This window comes from Aphelocoma coerulescens, chromosome 7 (assembly GCF_041296385.1).
Source record: "Aphelocoma coerulescens isolate FSJ_1873_10779 chromosome 7, UR_Acoe_1.0, whole genome shotgun sequence".
Taxonomy (NCBI): domain Eukaryota; kingdom Metazoa; phylum Chordata; class Aves; order Passeriformes; family Corvidae; genus Aphelocoma; species Aphelocoma coerulescens.
The window spans coordinates 24981519-24998541 of record NC_091021.1 but is presented as its reverse complement, the minus strand read 5'-3'; the positions used below and the strand labels follow the sequence as shown (position 1 = coordinate 24998541).

Sequence of the window (17023 nt, the reverse complement as noted above, 5' to 3'; positions counted from 1 at the left end):
ATCAGGTATGAAATTACAATTTTTTTATTCTGGATACACATGAAGATGATGGTTCCATTTTCCTTGAGTCCATCAAAGATCAGTCCCATGTACTTTGGCTTAGTTGTCTTCATGCCTGCTGGTGGTCTTGTGCACATGTGGCTTCACACCTTACATACCAGAATGTCAGCAGGACAAATTTTTTATAAAGTTACTGGGGAAAACTTATGGTATTCCTTACTGTCAGTTTTTTGGAGACATTTGGGTCCAAAGCTGAGGCTTGAGTGTTCTTTCCCTGTATTGCTGCCACCATATTTGTTTCTAAGCAGGAACACTGATTAAATTGCAGTGCACCTCTGATAATGTGCACATATCGCAACTCTCCAAAGTTTCATATTAATTTTTATTTTTCATGTGGTGAATAATCATGCTTGCATATCCAGAGAGTTGAAGAAAGAACAGTACACAGTAATTGTTGGATATACATTTCAAAATTCCCTGTGGAAGACTGTCTAATTAGATGTAATGAGCTGGCTGGTGAGCATGCGTGTGCATGAGTGTTTTCACCACCTCTCTTGAGCCAACTGGATCAGAAGTGCTTATGTTTGTCCGAGGTGAACTGGAGGAGTGTGTGGAAGAGATATTTTTGCACTTGGAGAGTGCAGGTTTGAAGCAGACTTCTACCTGCTTTTCTCATGTCTGTGCTTGTGAGAAAGGACCTCTCACAATTTAAATTTTGAACAATTTATTAAATTGTTAACACAACGATCAGAGGCTGAGATTGGCTGTCTGCCTTTACACAAAGCAAAATGCAATGCTGAGTATGGCTTCAGATAACATGTAGCCAGACAGCTTCAGGGGCTTTGACACCACATTTTATAGCCCAAAGACCCCACCCATCACCTCCCCTATACCCTCCCCTTAGGATCAAGATGATTGGCTGGTGTTTGAGTCAGTTCATTCGATCGGCTGGTGGCTTGCTTTCTATTGTCTAGGGTCTTGTCATAGGTGCAGTATCCACTCAATGATCCTCTTGTCTGTGCCTCTTTATGCAAAAGTCTCCTCTACGTGCCTCCTTCAATTACATCATTAATATTCTGGAACATTCCCGGCTCCTCCATTATTAAAATCTGTTATTTACATGAACTGTAACTACTGTTAACCTCAATTATAGGGAAGACAAGAATATTAACTTGACATAATATTAACTGTTCAGAACATCCAAGTACTTTATCCCATAACAATTAAACAGCGACTATTAGTGTTACATAGTAACCTCAGCTCATTTCATTAACTAATTACCCTGTGTGAAAGCCAATTCCATCAACCTGTTTTTAGCAGTGCTGTAATGAGGGACTTCCACCATGGGGGTGAAGCATTTGATAATGCAGGTGATAAACTGGAAGTGACTTCACTGTGGTTTCAGCTGCTTAGGTGAGGAGGGATGGAGCAGAGTATCTGTATCTGTGGAGTTGGTATCCCTTCCTCTGTAATGTACTCCTCAGAGCTGCTGGTGCAGGGGGTATCAGAGCTACAGCAGGTCACAGCATGTGTGCCACCGAGCTGCCAGGGGAATGTTTTGATTTAGTTGGAGGTAAATGCGCAGTGGGGCTGGGATTTCTGTCAGTGAGGTGGATTACAGCCATCAGGTTCGAACATAGCTGTATCTCTGATCTACTCTGTTGGCTGGCTTCCCACCCCTCCATCATTGGAGACAGCCCTGAGTTGGTTGTGTGCAGTTTGGCTTTTTTGCAGGGGTCATTGCCGTGGGTCAGTGCTCTGTTTCCAAGAAGGACCAGTGTGAGTAGAGAGCTGTGCTGAGAGGGTGGCCATTTTAATGAGGGGTTTCTGTGTGGTTTTTTGTTTCTTTCTTTTTTTTTTTAGTATTAATTAACCTTTGTTTTCTGTCAAGAAAGTTGTCCTGAAGCATGACTTAGCAAGGCAAACATGCCTGGACAAAGGGAGCATTAAGCCTGCACAGAGGGAGGGGAGAGGGTTACACCTCTAATTACTTTGTGTGCATGTAATTTTTTTTTCCCCTCTGGTGACTGATGGGTCTTGAAAGGACTTGCTGGGGTTGGTGTGTGATTCACCAGGGCAGAGCGTGTTCTGGGCTGAGGCTGCCGGCTGTCTGGCCCTGGATGCCAAGGGCAGGCGATGCCTTGTGCTGGTGTTGCTCACGCCTGAGTCAGCACTTGTGCAGCACAGCTGCTCCCCAGCTGAGGGTCAGGCGTGGGATTCACTGCTCACGCCCCAGCCCAGCTGGATGGGAGGATGCAGACAGAGGCTTGGTTCTGCCACATGAGCACTGTCTGGAGTGGGCTGGTGTGGGAGCATGTGTAGCAACATCTCCTGGTAGCAGTGTGGGTGCTCAGAGCCATCCTCAGTGGGTGTGAGGCATGGAGCTGCTGAAGTGCTTGTGCCAACGAAGGGGCTGGAGAAGGAGGCAATCCTGAACCCCCTTCACACATCCCTATCCCCAAACAGGTAAAAAGGGACCAGTGCTCTCCCACCCTCCCAATGAGCAGCAGTCTACAACTACCCAACCTGCCACCCTGTCCTTTTCTCTGGTCTTTGTGCCTGGTCCTGGAGCCCATGGTAGATACCCAGGCTCTCCTGGAAAAAATGTGACCGGGGATTGGCTAGGTGGGGAGTTATAGCTCATGATGTTCATGTGGGAAGCAAGAAGAGGGAAGAGGGGAACTGAGGTGAAGGGCAAAAATGGGTAATGAGCAGTTGTGGGAGTGGTGTTCAAGGAAGAGGAGAAGCTGGGGCTGCCCGGAAGAAAGGAGGAACTTGTGGAGTGGGCTGCAGTCCTGGCCTCAAAGCTGATGGATTAGGAGGGCTTGGCAGAGAGTTGGGGATCTGGTTTTAGGCAAATAAAATATGTGGAATTCAAGGAGGAAGCTCCAAAGCCAGTGGGCTTGGCTCCTAAAGATCCCACAGGACAGAATGAATTTTAATCTGCTTTCTGTAAAGGTTTTCTCTTTCCGACTAATTTTTGTATCCGTTTACCAACTCCCTGCTGGTGGGGTGGTGCAGAGGTCTGACCAATGATTTTCTACTTCAAAGTTTGGTGAAAATCACTGGCCAGATACAGGAGGAAAGTCCCTGTTAGTGTCCACTTGGGGAGGAAGGCTGCAGCATGGGTTCAACTGGAATATTAGACATTGGGGCATCTGTGTGGATGCTTAAGGGCCAAGATGCACTCTTTGGTAGTACTGCTCCCAAGATGCCTGGCTCTCTCTGGGAAATGGTGTTCTTTCTGCACCAAAATAATGGAATCATTTAGGTTGGAAAAGACCCTTGAGATCATTGAGTTCAACTCTAAACCCAGCACTGCCAAGTTCACCACTAAACCATGTCCCTAAGTGCCATATCTATGTGTCTTTTAAATACTTTCAGTGGCGACGCCCCCACTTCCCTGGGCAGTCCATTTCAGTATTTGGTAACTCTTTCCATGAAGAAGTTTTTCCTGATACGCAATCTAAACTTCCCCTACTACAACTTTAAGGGGATTTCCTCTTGTCCTGTTGCTTGTTACAAGAAGGGCCAGAAGAGATTATTGCAGAATGAGGTTTGGCATATGGAAAAAGGCTAACCCTGCCATGGCAGCTGGGAGATGCAGGGGATGGGACCCTTCCTGAGCTAGGTGGTTCCAGATTTGAATCCTATAATTTTAAGTATGGGGTTTCCCTGCTTCTGAGCATGGCACTCAGTAACTTAAGTATATCTTACTGCTGGGACTTTTCTCCAGTCCCTTTCTTCATTTCACCAATTCCTTTTTCCTGATGCTTTCATAAGTCTCAGTGGCTTAGAGAAAATATTTTTCATATCTTCCTTCCTCCCCAATGAACATCTCTTCTGTTATTTCCATGAATAAAAAATTGTCTCTAGCCAAAGGGAATGAGAATCTTTGCCATTTTGAGCAAAGTCTTATCCTGCCTAGGGTGGGGAAATCTATCTCCATTGTCACCTGTTTGGTTGGTTCCACCAGCTCTTCTCTGCTGATGGACGATCAGTTGCATCTTGCAATTGAGTTTGGGTTTGGGTGTGTTGGTTTGGTTTTTTTTGTTGTTGTTTTGTTTTGTTAAAACAAAACAAACCAAAAAACCCCACCAAAAAACTAAAGACCCAAACCACCCAGCTGTCTGGGATTTCTTTCATAAAATGGAGCTGAGGGACTGCAGCAAGCTACCTCTTTTGCAGGAATCTCTTTTGGCTTGAAAGGAATTATTCATGCAGTTACGCAATCCACGCTGAATTTTCAATTTGTCACAGTTTTCCCCTGCCTCCTCCCTTTTGTCCACCAGCCCAGCTAGGCTCCTGCTGAGATTCTTCATTCACTGACATGCTTTAGCAAGAGTTCTGATGTGTAGGTGCAATCCTGATCCAGCAGCCCTCCATGCTCTGAGACCTCTGCTTGGAGTGAGGGGCTGCACTGCACAAATGAGGTTCTAGATTCTCTCCCAGTTTAAGGTCACACCTTCTGAGAGGAAAAGCCATCATTTTTCATCATGAATTCTTTTCTGAGAGCCTGTGGTTGCCTAGTGTCTTGGCTTTCCTCCATTGATCCGTGTGAGAAAGCCAAGTGGTTCACATTCCTTGCAGGAAGAAATCTTGGAAGCAGATGACTGCGTGATCCTCTGCAGTCACAACCTGAAGTATGACTGAAGTGCACAGGTATTGGGGAAAATCTCAGGAGCCTTCACTTCATGAGGATCTGCTCAGATGGGTGGTAGCTGAGCTAATGTTTTATTTTTCTTAAACAATTTCAGTTGTGGGATGGAGGTGTTCACTGCTCATCCTGACATAGGGAGCTCTGCCACCTGCAATAGGAATCTGATCTGTGGCTGGCACCTGTTAAATATTAAATAGGAGCCTATGTGTGCTGAACATCTGTGGTGGGTTGGTCCTGGCTGGATGCCAGGTGCCCACTAAAGCTGCTCTATGGCTCCTTTCCTCAGCTGGACAGGGGGGAGAAAATATAAATAAAGGCTTGTGGTTCGAGATGAGAATAGGTAGCAATCTTGCACCATTGTTGCTCTCAGGTCAGAGATTTCATGCATATGCACCCAGGTGGGATGGCAGGGAAGGCCGCTCCTGCCCACTCACTCTCCCTGCAGAGCCTGGTGTTTGCAGAGGATCTGTAACAGGAGTTATGGGGATGGGGTTGTCCTGTGGAAATGGTGAGTGTGGTCCTTAGGTCTCACCCTCACTCTCACGTGTTGCCCCTTCCCCTCTCCCCAGGAAAGAATGGGTCAGTGGGGTGGTCTTGCACTGAAGGAGCCGTGCAGGGGGTGATGCCTGGGCAGCACCAGCACATGTAGTGATGCAAATATTTATGGGATGTGGATTTTCATTTTACTCCTCCCATTCAATACTCTGTTTGGATCAGTGGAAGGAATTAAGAGCTGATAAAGCTAGCTGTTGCTGTTAACAAAAGCATTTTCTTTAAACTCCCTAAGAACTCCAGCAGAGAAAATAATAAAAATTCGCTTGCTGTTCTTGTTTCCAGGGTGTTCATGCCTTGGAGATGCACCAAGATGGTGGAATAAGAAGATCTAAGGGAGGGTATACACTCCTGGGGCTGTGATCAGGAGTATGAAGAACTATTCACAAAAATATAAAACAAAATAGAACAAAGCCAACCAACACTTCCCTAAAGACCACTTTTGTGCTCTCCCTTGGTGCAGCACTGCCTTGAACCTGACACCTCCATCCTTCCCTGTGCTGATTTCTGTTACTAATTTCTCTTGCTGCAACAAGTGTTAAATCCCAGCTGCTAAGCAGCAGGTCTGGGCTGTGTTTCAACCCCCCCCCCCCTTTCCCAGGAGCTGTTGACGTGCCTGTGCTTGCACCCTTTGTGCTGTGTCCTCCATCCTGACACAGCTTTTTCCTTTCCTCTCCTTCCCTCACTTTTGAAGAATTCAGGCTGGAGGTGTGATGTGTGTGGTGGGGTTTTGTTAGGGATATATCTGCCTTGGCAATGTTCCTTGAAAGCTGTCCCAACCTGAACAGAGCAGAAAACTTGGGGAATATTTGAATTGCTGACTAGTTCAATGGTCTCCTGGGTAATGGGGCACAGAGGCAAATGTTGCTACTGGCAGACACTGGAGTTGGAAGGTCTCTTTGCTGCAGAAGGTACCCCTGAATTCCTCAGTTGTGGTGAGGCCAGCCCAGCCAGCCAGAAGTGTCCCCTGCACCCGCTGTATTTTGTTTGCGTCCTAAAACTGCTTTAAGTGAATTCAAACTTCATTTCTCCCGCTCGATCCAGCCCTCTCCCTGGGTTTCCTCCATGTGTGATGTGCTGGAGCCATGGAGACGTGGGAACACCTCCAGGCCTGGATGGTGACTGGAGTAGAACATCCCACTTCCCAGCAGTGTGTGGCTGCTGTGGGGTGCTGCGCTGAGTGCACAGGGGCCACGTCCCCTGGCTCCCCTTCTGCAGCAGCTGTAGGCAGGTGGTGAGCAAGCCTTGCCTGCAGGCTTTGCAAGGTGAGCAACTGGCTTTGTGCTTCCCTGCGGGCTGCTCCATAACGTGTCTGTCCCTGCTTGTTTGTGCCACCGCCTGGGCCCCGGGGATGGGGAGGGCAAGATCCCCTGTGCTGCTCCAGGACCTGGCGCCGGAGCTCTCCACATCCCCACTTGTGTGCAGGCGAGAGCATGTATGTGTTTTATGAGGCCAAGTTCACTGTGCCTGTTCTTTGTCACCTAAAATTTCCAAATCCTACTTTTTAAAAAAATCCTCATCATATGAATGCACACTTCATGTGTCCGGAGCATCTGATTGCAGTCAAAGTGCAGATCTTTCCCCTTTACAGGGGACATGTCACCTCTACAGTGTGCCATGCCATATTAACTCTGTTGGGAGGGCATCTGGGCAATAACGTGCAAACATGGTCCTTGTTTGGCTCTTGCACTCAGTAAAGACTTCTCTTTCTTGTGTTAAAGCAATGCGCTGGCTGTCCCATTTTGAGCCTGGCGTTCTTCCAAACGAGCCTGTGTGTGGGCACGTGTGGATTATCTTTGTCTCTATGGCTACCCTGAAAACTTTTGAACTGGAAAATTCAGTGGAGGGATTGAGCTCTAAGATACTGGTTTCCTATGGCTTTTATGGAAAAAGTTGCTGGGTGGTAGGACTGTACCTTGTTTGTGTTTCCTGAGGGGTTGTAGCAGAAACTCAGCCAGTATTAGACATCAGAGAACCAACAATGTACTCACAACCACACTCTCAGGAAAGAGACAGAAAACTCCTTAAAAATCAAGCTTTTTTAGTTCTATCACTCAAGTGTATTAATATTAATTAGGTCATTTTACTAATTACCTTTTTATCTGTATGTAAGGGGCAATTGATAGCTTGCTGATGGGTCCCAGCTGGAAACTGTACAGCATGAGAAACAGACCTTGAGAGTCACATGTGTGCAAGAGGGGGTTGATTATCACTTCCAAGAGCTCTTGTTTGCTAGGGCTTTAAATCATATTGTCAGTTCCTGAGGTTTCATGTGGGATGCAGAAGTGCTGTCTCTGATGAGGGTTAAACGTGTGTTTTAAGAGAGAATTAGTGCATGTAAGCTATTCACTGGTGCATGCTTGCTAAGAGTTGCTGTCAACATTTTGAGATGATAACAAGTAACTGCACTTACAAATATCATCATCATCCTTATGTTTTGTCTCTTTTCAGGCACCTCCCCAGCTGGGGATTTAAAGACGTTTCTAATTAGTCACTGTTTCAGGTTCTGGGAGATGAGAGTTGCTGAGCTCCATTGCAGAGATGTCTGTATTCTATCCCCCCCTGGATCTTATTCTGGGATGAGCATTGTCTTGGCTCCCCTCATGAAGGTCACACACTCTACAGTGAGGGTGAGGAGATAAAGCAGGGGATTGGAAGGGGAACCTTGTGTTTGATGTTTCCCATGGGCTTTAGGTCTCTTGGAAGGAAGATGATCACTGAGGACTTAGTGGCTTGTCTTGCACCATCAGTTGGATGTGCCAAGTGCTTTTTCTTCTCTTTCCTTGTCCAGCTGGAGTGGCACACAGATACTGTCTGGCACCAGTGGGTTTTCCAGCCCAGCTGGGACTCTGGGTATTTCCATGCTAGGCTGGACAAGATTTGGTGGTAAGCAAATGTGTAGTCACTTGTCAGTCTCTCTAGACTGACTGTGGGAGTCAGGTCCAATGGGTGATTTTTCCAGTGTGTTTTTTTTAAACATGAGTGGTGACATTTCCCACATTTCAGTCATTTCATGTCTGGTATAATGATCTTTGGAGCCATTTAAACTATTTGTTACTCATTAAATGAAAATTTGCAGAGGTGCTTTTAATTTCTGTACTTAAAATACTACAAATTTGGTGTTGGAAAACCGAATGGAAAGAATTAATCCATGCCAGTCCTCTGAACAGACAACCTCCTTGGTTCTGCTCCCTGGAGAACCTTCCAGTCCATTGTTATGTTGGGCAGAAGAGATGTTAAATCTGGCCTCATCCTCCCCCAATTCAAGAGTACTTTTGTTGAAATCTTGCTGTTTTAAGGGAATTGTTCCTTTCTGGCTTGTTAAGCCTTTTCTTTCCTATTCTTTGCAACCTTCTGAAAGCTACTGCTGACACCCCTGCTGATGGCAGGTTGATGTCTGTCAGACTTTCTTGATTCCTTCCTCAGCTCCCTGAGCCCAGTTCCCTTTCTCCAAGTGTTTCTTGATAATACAGCACAACACAACGCTCAAGTTCAGACAAAGCTGCCACAGAAAACACTGTAGTCCCCAGAGGTTCCAGGTGGAAATCCTGATGGTGGAATGGATTTGAACTACCGCTTTTTTTCTATCAGAGCATAAGGAAGGACAGGATCACAAGTTAATGTTGCTCTCAGAAGAGACAATGAAGGCTTGGTCTGAGACAGGGAAACAAAGAGGGGGAAGTGTGTCCTTCCCTGAAACAAGAGTTGCTGTTGCTCAAAGCAAAGAGTGAAATAACATGAAATATAATTGATGATGTAGCATAAGTGGTGGAGACAAGGCAAAGAGGTAGCTGCCTCTGGGCATCTGCACATGAACAAACAGCTGTCTTGGGAAGAAATTAATTTGCCCTGGGAAGAAACTACTCTGGATGGAAACTGGTTAGGGCAGGTTTACTTCAGCACAAGGTTGCATCATGTAGCCTTTTTTCCCTCCCCTTAGGGCATCTGGGGATTTCCTGGCTGATCCTGTTCATGCTGCTTACTCTGAGTGCTTGAGAGATCTCTAATAGGTGCTTGTGAACAGCTGTGGGGGATGAGCATCGGGCTGGCCTAGCGCATTAAGGGAAAATGGGTTCAGAGCAACTAAGGTGATCTGGGGGCGTTAATTGGTGGAAGAGGACGATAGGATTTTTCCTTTTCATCGAAACAGCCTTCTGAAGGCATGTTGAGATCTGGGGAGATAGGTAAATGGCAGCTGTATTCATGGAAGCACTGAAATAAGATTCTTACTGCTCTTGGCCAGGATCCTTTGCCTGCTGTGTTGCCTCAGCAAGGCACACTCATCTTCCAGTCATTAGTCATTTGCTTGTTATTTCACTTTGTGGAGATTATAACCAGCTGAGGCGATAGGGCAACGTGAGAGACCAGGCTGCTGTCTTAAACTGCTGTATTGCCCCTTTGTCTTTGCTTTGTCCTCCTTCCAAAACCCATGGCCATCTAGACCATACAATGGAGAGCAGGCAAGGGCATTCCTTAGGGTGGGAGGAGCAGACAGTTTGGATTTTTCAAGTCAAGTTGCCCAACATTGGAGTTACGTTATTTAGTGTGGAAAAAAAAACAAGGGCTAAGCATTGTTATGGTGCAGTGTTGATTTCAGAGAACTTACAAACTGTGATGAATTTATGGAGAGCAAAGGCTCAGGGCTGGAGGACTTCATCATGTGGCTGGTTATTTCAGGCCTCAGGATGTTCAGCAAGAGCAGGTGGATTTGAGGGAGCTCAGCTTCAGGACCTGAACCTGAAGACCTCTATTACCTACCCAGTCATGAAGCAGTTAGGTTAGGGGTGCTCAGCCTTTCCCTTAGAGCCTGACTGTTATTCTTTGATAAAAAAGTCTTTAGGATACAAGATTGTCTCTAAATTAGTCTGTTGAGCAAATTGTATACTGGGACTCTGTTGTCCTGGAGCAACCTCAGGTCAACACACTGATTTTAAGTGATAACAATAGCATTTGATCAAGTGGCTCAGGTGAAGAATTAGATTTATTACTTCTAGGAGTCTCACCTTTGCTCCCAGGGTCTTACAGTTCTTTCAGGACCGAATCTTGGTCCTTCTGAAGCTGTTCACTGACTGGAAGCAGTATTCTCCCTATGAATAAATAGCTTATTACTGCCTGACGTTTCTCAAGGGCAAGTTGGAGACTACTGCTGTCTCTTACGTGCTTAGGCTCACGTGTGTTTTGGCACGTACACCTCTTTGATACGAAAAATGACTGGGTTGAAAAAATGCAAATCACTTCTGCAAAATTGCTGATTCGTGTTGTATGAGGGAGGAAGGAAAAAAAAAAGATGCACCCAAATCTTTTCTGAAATTTCCAAGTTACAGGAGTGTCCAACCTCTGCCAGGCTTGGTAATCACAGTGCCTGGTGCCAAGCAAGAATAGGAATTTTTCAGCAGGTAAGAAGGTAACAGTGAGGTGAATTGTATTTGGTGCTGTGGGGGAACATCTGTGTTCCCTTGCTGTGTGGTTCAGAGTGGGGGCCATGTCAGGGTAAGCATTCAGATGCAGTTGTCTGTATCTCCTGGGTTTCTGCATGGGGTCAGTTTTGCTCAATCTGCATAGCCTAAGGAAAAAAATCAAGTCAAATGCACAGCTCAGGATTGTTGTCTTAGTCTGGGCAGCTGCAGTGCATGAGGTTTTTTGTGAAGAGGCAATTTTTGGAGCAAGGCAGGTGAGGTAATTACCACAATCCTTTTTTTGGATTTTGCTAAACGCCTCCAGCCTTTGCAGGGCTGAAGAGAAAAAGAAATTGGGATTTTCCCCCAATCTCCTGGCCTTTTTTACTTTAAACCTGCATGTTCAGTGATAATAGCATGACAAAATAAAGGGGAATTATTTATGTGGCACTAAAAGTACAGTCAGTGTCAGAGCAAGGGACTTGCACCTAAATATCTATTTTAGCTATATGGCCGTCCTTGCCATAGTTACAAGGATTTTTTTCTGTCTGCTGGCTTGATGCTACCAGACATTCTGTCAAGGATGGGATTTTTATGGTCCGTTTTTTAGAGATGTGTACTGCTGGACAGAGTGATAAAATTACTTCCTCAAGGTCTCTTAAGGATTGAGAAGCAGGGTAGGAGGGCTCAAATCCAATTCTCTTGAATCCTAGTTCACGACCTTGGCTCTGAGACTGTTAATGGGACCTTCCTGGTGTCAGGATTGACTTCCCTGAAGTCAGCTGTATTGTACCGCCATAAATTACCTTAAGCAGATTATGGCCAGGGCCACATTAGTTGCTTTCAAGGACTTTACTGTGAAACAGAGCACACAAAAATTGGAGTGGGATCAGGAACAAAGAAAGTACTGAAAACAGAACTCTTTGGTCCCACAGTCAGTAACAGAATGGGTACTGAGACTTTCTTAGTCTACCAGAATCCATTTTTGTCTTAGTCTAATTCATCCTCTTTCATTTGCATTTCCCCTTTTTTGGCTAACATTGGTTTTGATGAAGAAATGTGCCAGAGCCTGTGACATCCATGACAAGTCCATTCACAGTCCCTCATGTTGAGCCAACACTACTGACTCCATCTCAAACAGACCAAAGATGAGGCCACAATTAGCAGAGACTTAAATGTTCTGCAGTGACAGGTTTTTGTGGTGGTGTTTCTCTGTGATGGTGTGTTTTATTTGATAGTATCCTTAGGAAGGAGGAAGGTCTGGGTGGCTGTGATCAGAAGTCAAGGACCCAGAATTGGTGATACCAGAAGCACTGGCATGTAGTCTGTATGGACTGGTAGTGGTGCTGTCCTAGATATAGTAGTGTAAAGAAGAGAAAGGCAACCTTTGTGGGGGAGGTGAAGTTTAAAATAAAAATTAGAGAAATTAGGAAAATGAAGGAAATTCTGTGGGTGGCAGGGGTTGTGTGGATAAATGTCTCTGTAATGTTATTGGAAAGATAAAAGTTTCCAAAATAATACTGCAGTGGGAACTTAGGAATGTATCTTAATATCTAGGAATACACATTGGCAAACACATTTTATTAATAAGGTAAAACGTAGATATGCCTGGATGTGATAGCCCAGACTTTTTCATTAAATAGAGCTCCAGCAAGTGGAGGTGCTATTTTAGGTTTTGTTTTGGTAACTAGTGTTGATGTTAAGAGGACCTGATTTTACAGAGGAATCTTGGACCTAGTGCTCATAAAATGGATTCCTTTTAAATTAAATGGAAGCCTAAACAAAAGTAAATCTGGAACTAGGATACTTGTCTTTGAAAGGGCAAACTTTGAAAAATGAAAAAACCTGGTGAGTGAAGTGATCTGGGCAGAGAATCGTGAATGCGGAATGCAGAGGATGCAGAGCCTCTAATTCAGAGGTGCAGAAACCATCTGGAGCAGGGGTCCTAAGCAGAGGAGGAAAACAGGGCAGGAAAGCGCTCCTTGCTGAAGCTGGTGAATAGCCCCCTTAGAAAGGATAATTGGGATTAAACAGAGAGTCTGTAAGAAATGGAAAAAAAGACTAATTGGCAAAAAAGCAATGTCTTAGAGGTCAGGAAGGGTAGGGATAAAATGAGAATTGCCAAAAGTCATGCTGCATTAGGCCTGGCAAAAGAAACTAAAACAAATAGCAACAGGTTTCTCAGCTACATAAATAAAATTAGACTTGAAACCGCTGTGCAGCAAGGACCAACTGGAATATCAGAGATGATGTAGGTATGGACCAGTATTAACCAAATTTTGCTTCAGTGGTCAGTACAGTTGGAGGGGATGAGGACATGGAAATGTTGGAAACTGAGGGGAAGAACTAAAAGAATCAAAGAATCAAATTGATTGAAATCAGTCAGAGGGTAGGAGCACCAGCCCTGGTAGAAACTGTAGGTGTATGGAGATGTTGAATACTTGTGATTGCACTGTTGGGCTCATTGCTACGAAGAGGGAAAACCCAGAAAAACTCTGAGGGTAAATGGTGTGGATGGTTGAGAGGGCCAGGAGTGGGATAAAACTGAATAGCGCAGAGTGCTGGGATGGGCAGTGAAAGACCAGACTGGAGACTGATGAATGGGACTTTGCTAGTGAAAGCTGCCAGTGGACAGCTAAGACCTATGTGTGTTAATTGATCCCAGGGTGAGGGGATCCTGCTTTGCAAAAACACCCAGGCTCACCCTGTATCCAGAGAGAAGTGTCCCATGGGGAGGGAAGTGTTAACCCCTCGGAAAGCAGCTGGCAAGCCCTCAGCAGCAGTCACGAGCCTGAAAAAATGGATGTAGGCAGGCACAGGTGCAGGGAAGAGCTCCAGGGGAGTGGGAGCTTGTGCCACGGGGAAGGCTTGGCAGGGGAGGGCTTGGCTGCTCTGATGAGTTACAGGAGGAAAACAAAGACAGGGAGGGAAAGAGCACTGTGAGCAAGAAAAGAGTGTTGGCATGAGGACATAATACCATAACTAGCCCAAATAATATCCTGTCTAGAAAATATGGCATCTTCTGCTGTCTGGGGTGCTGTCCTTCTAGGATGACAATCTCCAGGTGATACCTCAAGGGCAGGGCAGATACTTCTCTGCTCCCAAGGAGGCTGCTGTGATGTGGCTTATGGAAAGTCTCATGTCCAGTGGCTCAGCAGGCCCTTGCACGAATCCCAGGGAGGATTTAATTTTTTCTTTAAAAGAAGAATTTTCTAAAATGTTTTAGTTCTCCTCATGAGCCCAGCAGGTTTTGTCAAGACACAGGGAAACATAGTGCTAACCCTGCCATGCTAATGCTCCTTCAGCTCTGGCAGAAGGCAGGTTTTGTCATGGAGGAGTGATTGTTAAAGATCAATGTGACCAAATGATGATCAAGACCAAATTCAAACTAAAATTGTGCTCTCAAGAGTTTGGGTTTTCATTCACAGTACAGTTGGATTGAGGCTAAAGCAGTATTCCTGTTTCACAATAAGTTTAACTGTACTGAATTTTCAAAGGGAATGGAGAGATGGTTTTGCTGTTGTTGTTAATACTGTTTTTTAGGTGCGGGTCCCTAGTCTGCCTGTTTTTTTAATTGATTTTAATTGTAGCAAACCAAGTGTCAGGACATTCTTTGACCTAAAGAGAGTTTCCATCTATTTATTTATTCACTGAGATTTTATTGCTCAGCATTTCAGAGTAGCAAAAGTATCTTATGTGTTTGTTTTCTTTAGGCTCTAGAGTTTACTCTGCAGCCAAGCCAAATTACTCCAGCTTTGGAGAGAGCTGAAATGAGGAAATCTGTACTTTGTGACCTTAAACTTTAAATGAAACGGGATTTGGCAAATGGAGCCAGTGATCGACAGTGAATATTTGCAACGGGTAAATGGGGGAAGGCTTTAAAACAAAGCCTTTATACAATGCCAATGACTAGATAATGTGGTAAAGTTGGGAACAGAGATAGAGAATTGTTTGCTCAAGAGGAGGTGTCAGGTATGTTGTCTGAGGCCAACAGCCCTGACAGAAACAGGGAAAAGGATAGCTGGCATTTCTGATACTTTAATTGCAAATGAAACAAAAGCTGGTAGGGGAGAAACTGAGAAGTGTCATATGCCTTTAAGGCCTCCAGTCTTCCCCAGCTTACAGTGGGCCTTTCTAGACTGATTTATTCCTGTGACTCAGTGAGGGCTGGATTTTAAGCATTTGCTTCTCTCCACCTCCAAGCTCCCCCAGCATCGCCGTGCTGCCTTTGGGGCAAAGGAGCAAGATGCACTTCAGACTATTTATGGCTCATTCTACAGTTTCATTCTGGGAACATGGCGGGGAGGCTGATGGCTGTTTTGATGCCAAATATTCATCACCCTTCTTCCATTTTCCAAGGTAATTTGTCTGGATGACTTCTCCGATGACTTCTCACATTTTCCACCACCTGATGCTCTATTAAGAGTTTGTTCCTTTGCCCATCTCTGGGGCTGTTTTGTTGTATGGATGCTGCTCCATTTTCTGTCCAATTTAAGGATTTATGCTGACCTTGTCAATTGTGGCAACTGATTGAGGCCACTTTTGTAAGGAATCAACATCTGGAGACCTCTATCCCAGCTCTACTGCAGCAGGTGTGATCTGAGCACTGCCCTTTTCTTTGGTGGAGGTTCTTGGTTAAGGGATCATTCCACATGGTGTCAGGTCACCTCTTAGGACATCCATCTCTGATGCTCCCAGGTTAATTTTTCCCAGCTTTACAGCCAGAAGGACAATGTCCCGTTCTCAAGCCTGCTTCCTCGTCCAATTCAGACCACAGATTTTTGCTGTGTAAATGGCTGTTTTGACTAGAACACTACAAAAAACATTTGGACTTGCCTTTAAAATCACTCATAGCATGATACACTATCACAACCCTTTTGTAAACTATACCGGTGGCTAATTATTTGGATTGCCCACGTTTGTCTAATCCAGTAGTTTTCATCTCAGTAAAAGTTGCATATTTATAAGAGTTGTTAATTCCTTTTGGTCTTCCTAGACTTAACTATAGGTGTAGTCAAATTTTCCCTGGTTGTTCTTTTTCCTTTCTAGTATCTTACCTGACCAATCTGTCCTACTTTCTTCTGTGGTGCTCCATTATATATTTTAGGAACAAGAGAGATGCTGTGTGGAATTATCTCCACAGGTTTTATTCACTTTCGCTTTTCATTATTGATAAGCCATTTCCATTCTCCTCTTCTATTACACCTCCTTAATAATAAATATTTATGTTGCCACATAAATTTACATAGTATTCTGTAGACCTCAAAAGTGGCAAAGTCTTGTCCCACCAATTTCTGGTCTTTTCATGTATCTGCCATGCTGTTGTGGGGGCACTGGGAGCAGAGATGATACAGCTTTGCAGGGAAGGACCCACAGACTGCAGAGGCTGGATGTATTTTGTTCCTTTGGAGCTCACTGGGAATGGAAGACCTTCCTAATTCCCTTTCAAAGAGAGGGGGACATAGCAGCTGGTGATATTACACATGGAGAGAGAGTGGAAGTGCCCTGAAACTGGACATGTCCATTCTACCTTTTCTGGTCCTGTAACAAATCCTATCTTTGAATGCAAAATTTGCATTACCCCTCCTGTGACGTGTTAAATGCCACCAGTAACTCTTCCCTGCTGACTATAAACCCTTCCCTCCAGCATTACCTGTTTGCTCCAGGCACTCTTTCTAAGTGAGTAGGAGGGAGTAGTAGTGAAATGAGTTGTTAAGTCAGCTCTTGCAGCGTTAGGGATGTCTCTGGTCTGGAGGAACTTGATGATGAAGAGATCTGTGGCTGTGTAGGGATCAGCCAAATGAAGCTGGTAGAAATGAGATCAGCCCAAGGATTTTCTTACCCTAGTGTTCAGTAGGAAGACTCAAATGTAAATACGATGATTGCAAGCACATGTGGCTGTGGCTGTCCATCTTGAGACCTGTTCAGTGAAAACTGGATTTATCTGTTTGCCAAGAGCAACATGCTTTTCCCTTTAACCCTCAGGAAGCCTTTCAGCTTTAGTCTGGCTGACAACATCATGGTTTATTTAGCAAGGCAAAGCATGGTGAGGTCGAGGGAGTGGTGTGAGAGGCCACAGCTGGACTTTGTGAGAGACAGGGATGGGGCAAGGGAGAAAACAATTAGGAAAAGGCAAGTGTTCTGGTGCAGAGTTTTAGAGTGGGACTTAAAATGTTCAGAGGTAAATAGCTGGTTAATCAATGCCAGATTGTCTCTTGGAAGTCCTCTTAATTACTTCAGCCTGTGCCAGACACTGATATCCTTGAAACCTGAAAAATCCCATTAGAAGGTGCTTTCATTGGTCCTCGGCCAACATCTTTTGCTGTGTGACAAGAGCAAGTACTGATGGGCTGGGGCCATCAGGGCAGCACTGGGGGTGGCACTGGAGGGGTCTCTGTGTCAGGGTACCCTGTGC

At 45.0% G+C, this 17023-nt stretch overlaps 1 protein-coding gene across 5 annotated transcripts in view; it reads left to right on the top strand.

Annotated features, from left to right (window-relative positions):
• The window catches only part of IGFBP2 (insulin like growth factor binding protein 2), a 61963-nt gene that overhangs the window by 25092 nt on the left and 19848 nt on the right, over positions 1-17023 (top strand). The window contains exon 1 of one of the 5 annotated variants that reach the window (XM_069020949.1): positions 1487-1573. The exons of 2 other annotated variants lie outside the window; for them this stretch is intronic. In XM_069020949.1, the coding sequence (XP_068877050.1) occupies positions 1528-1573 (46 nt within the window). In that variant the 5' untranslated portion in view covers positions 1487-1527. Of the gene's footprint in view, positions 1-1486; positions 1574-9312; positions 9397-14913; positions 14968-17023 lie in introns of those variants that run through there. 2 more of the 5 variants (XM_069020951.1, XM_069020948.1) reach the window with 2 other exon arrangements.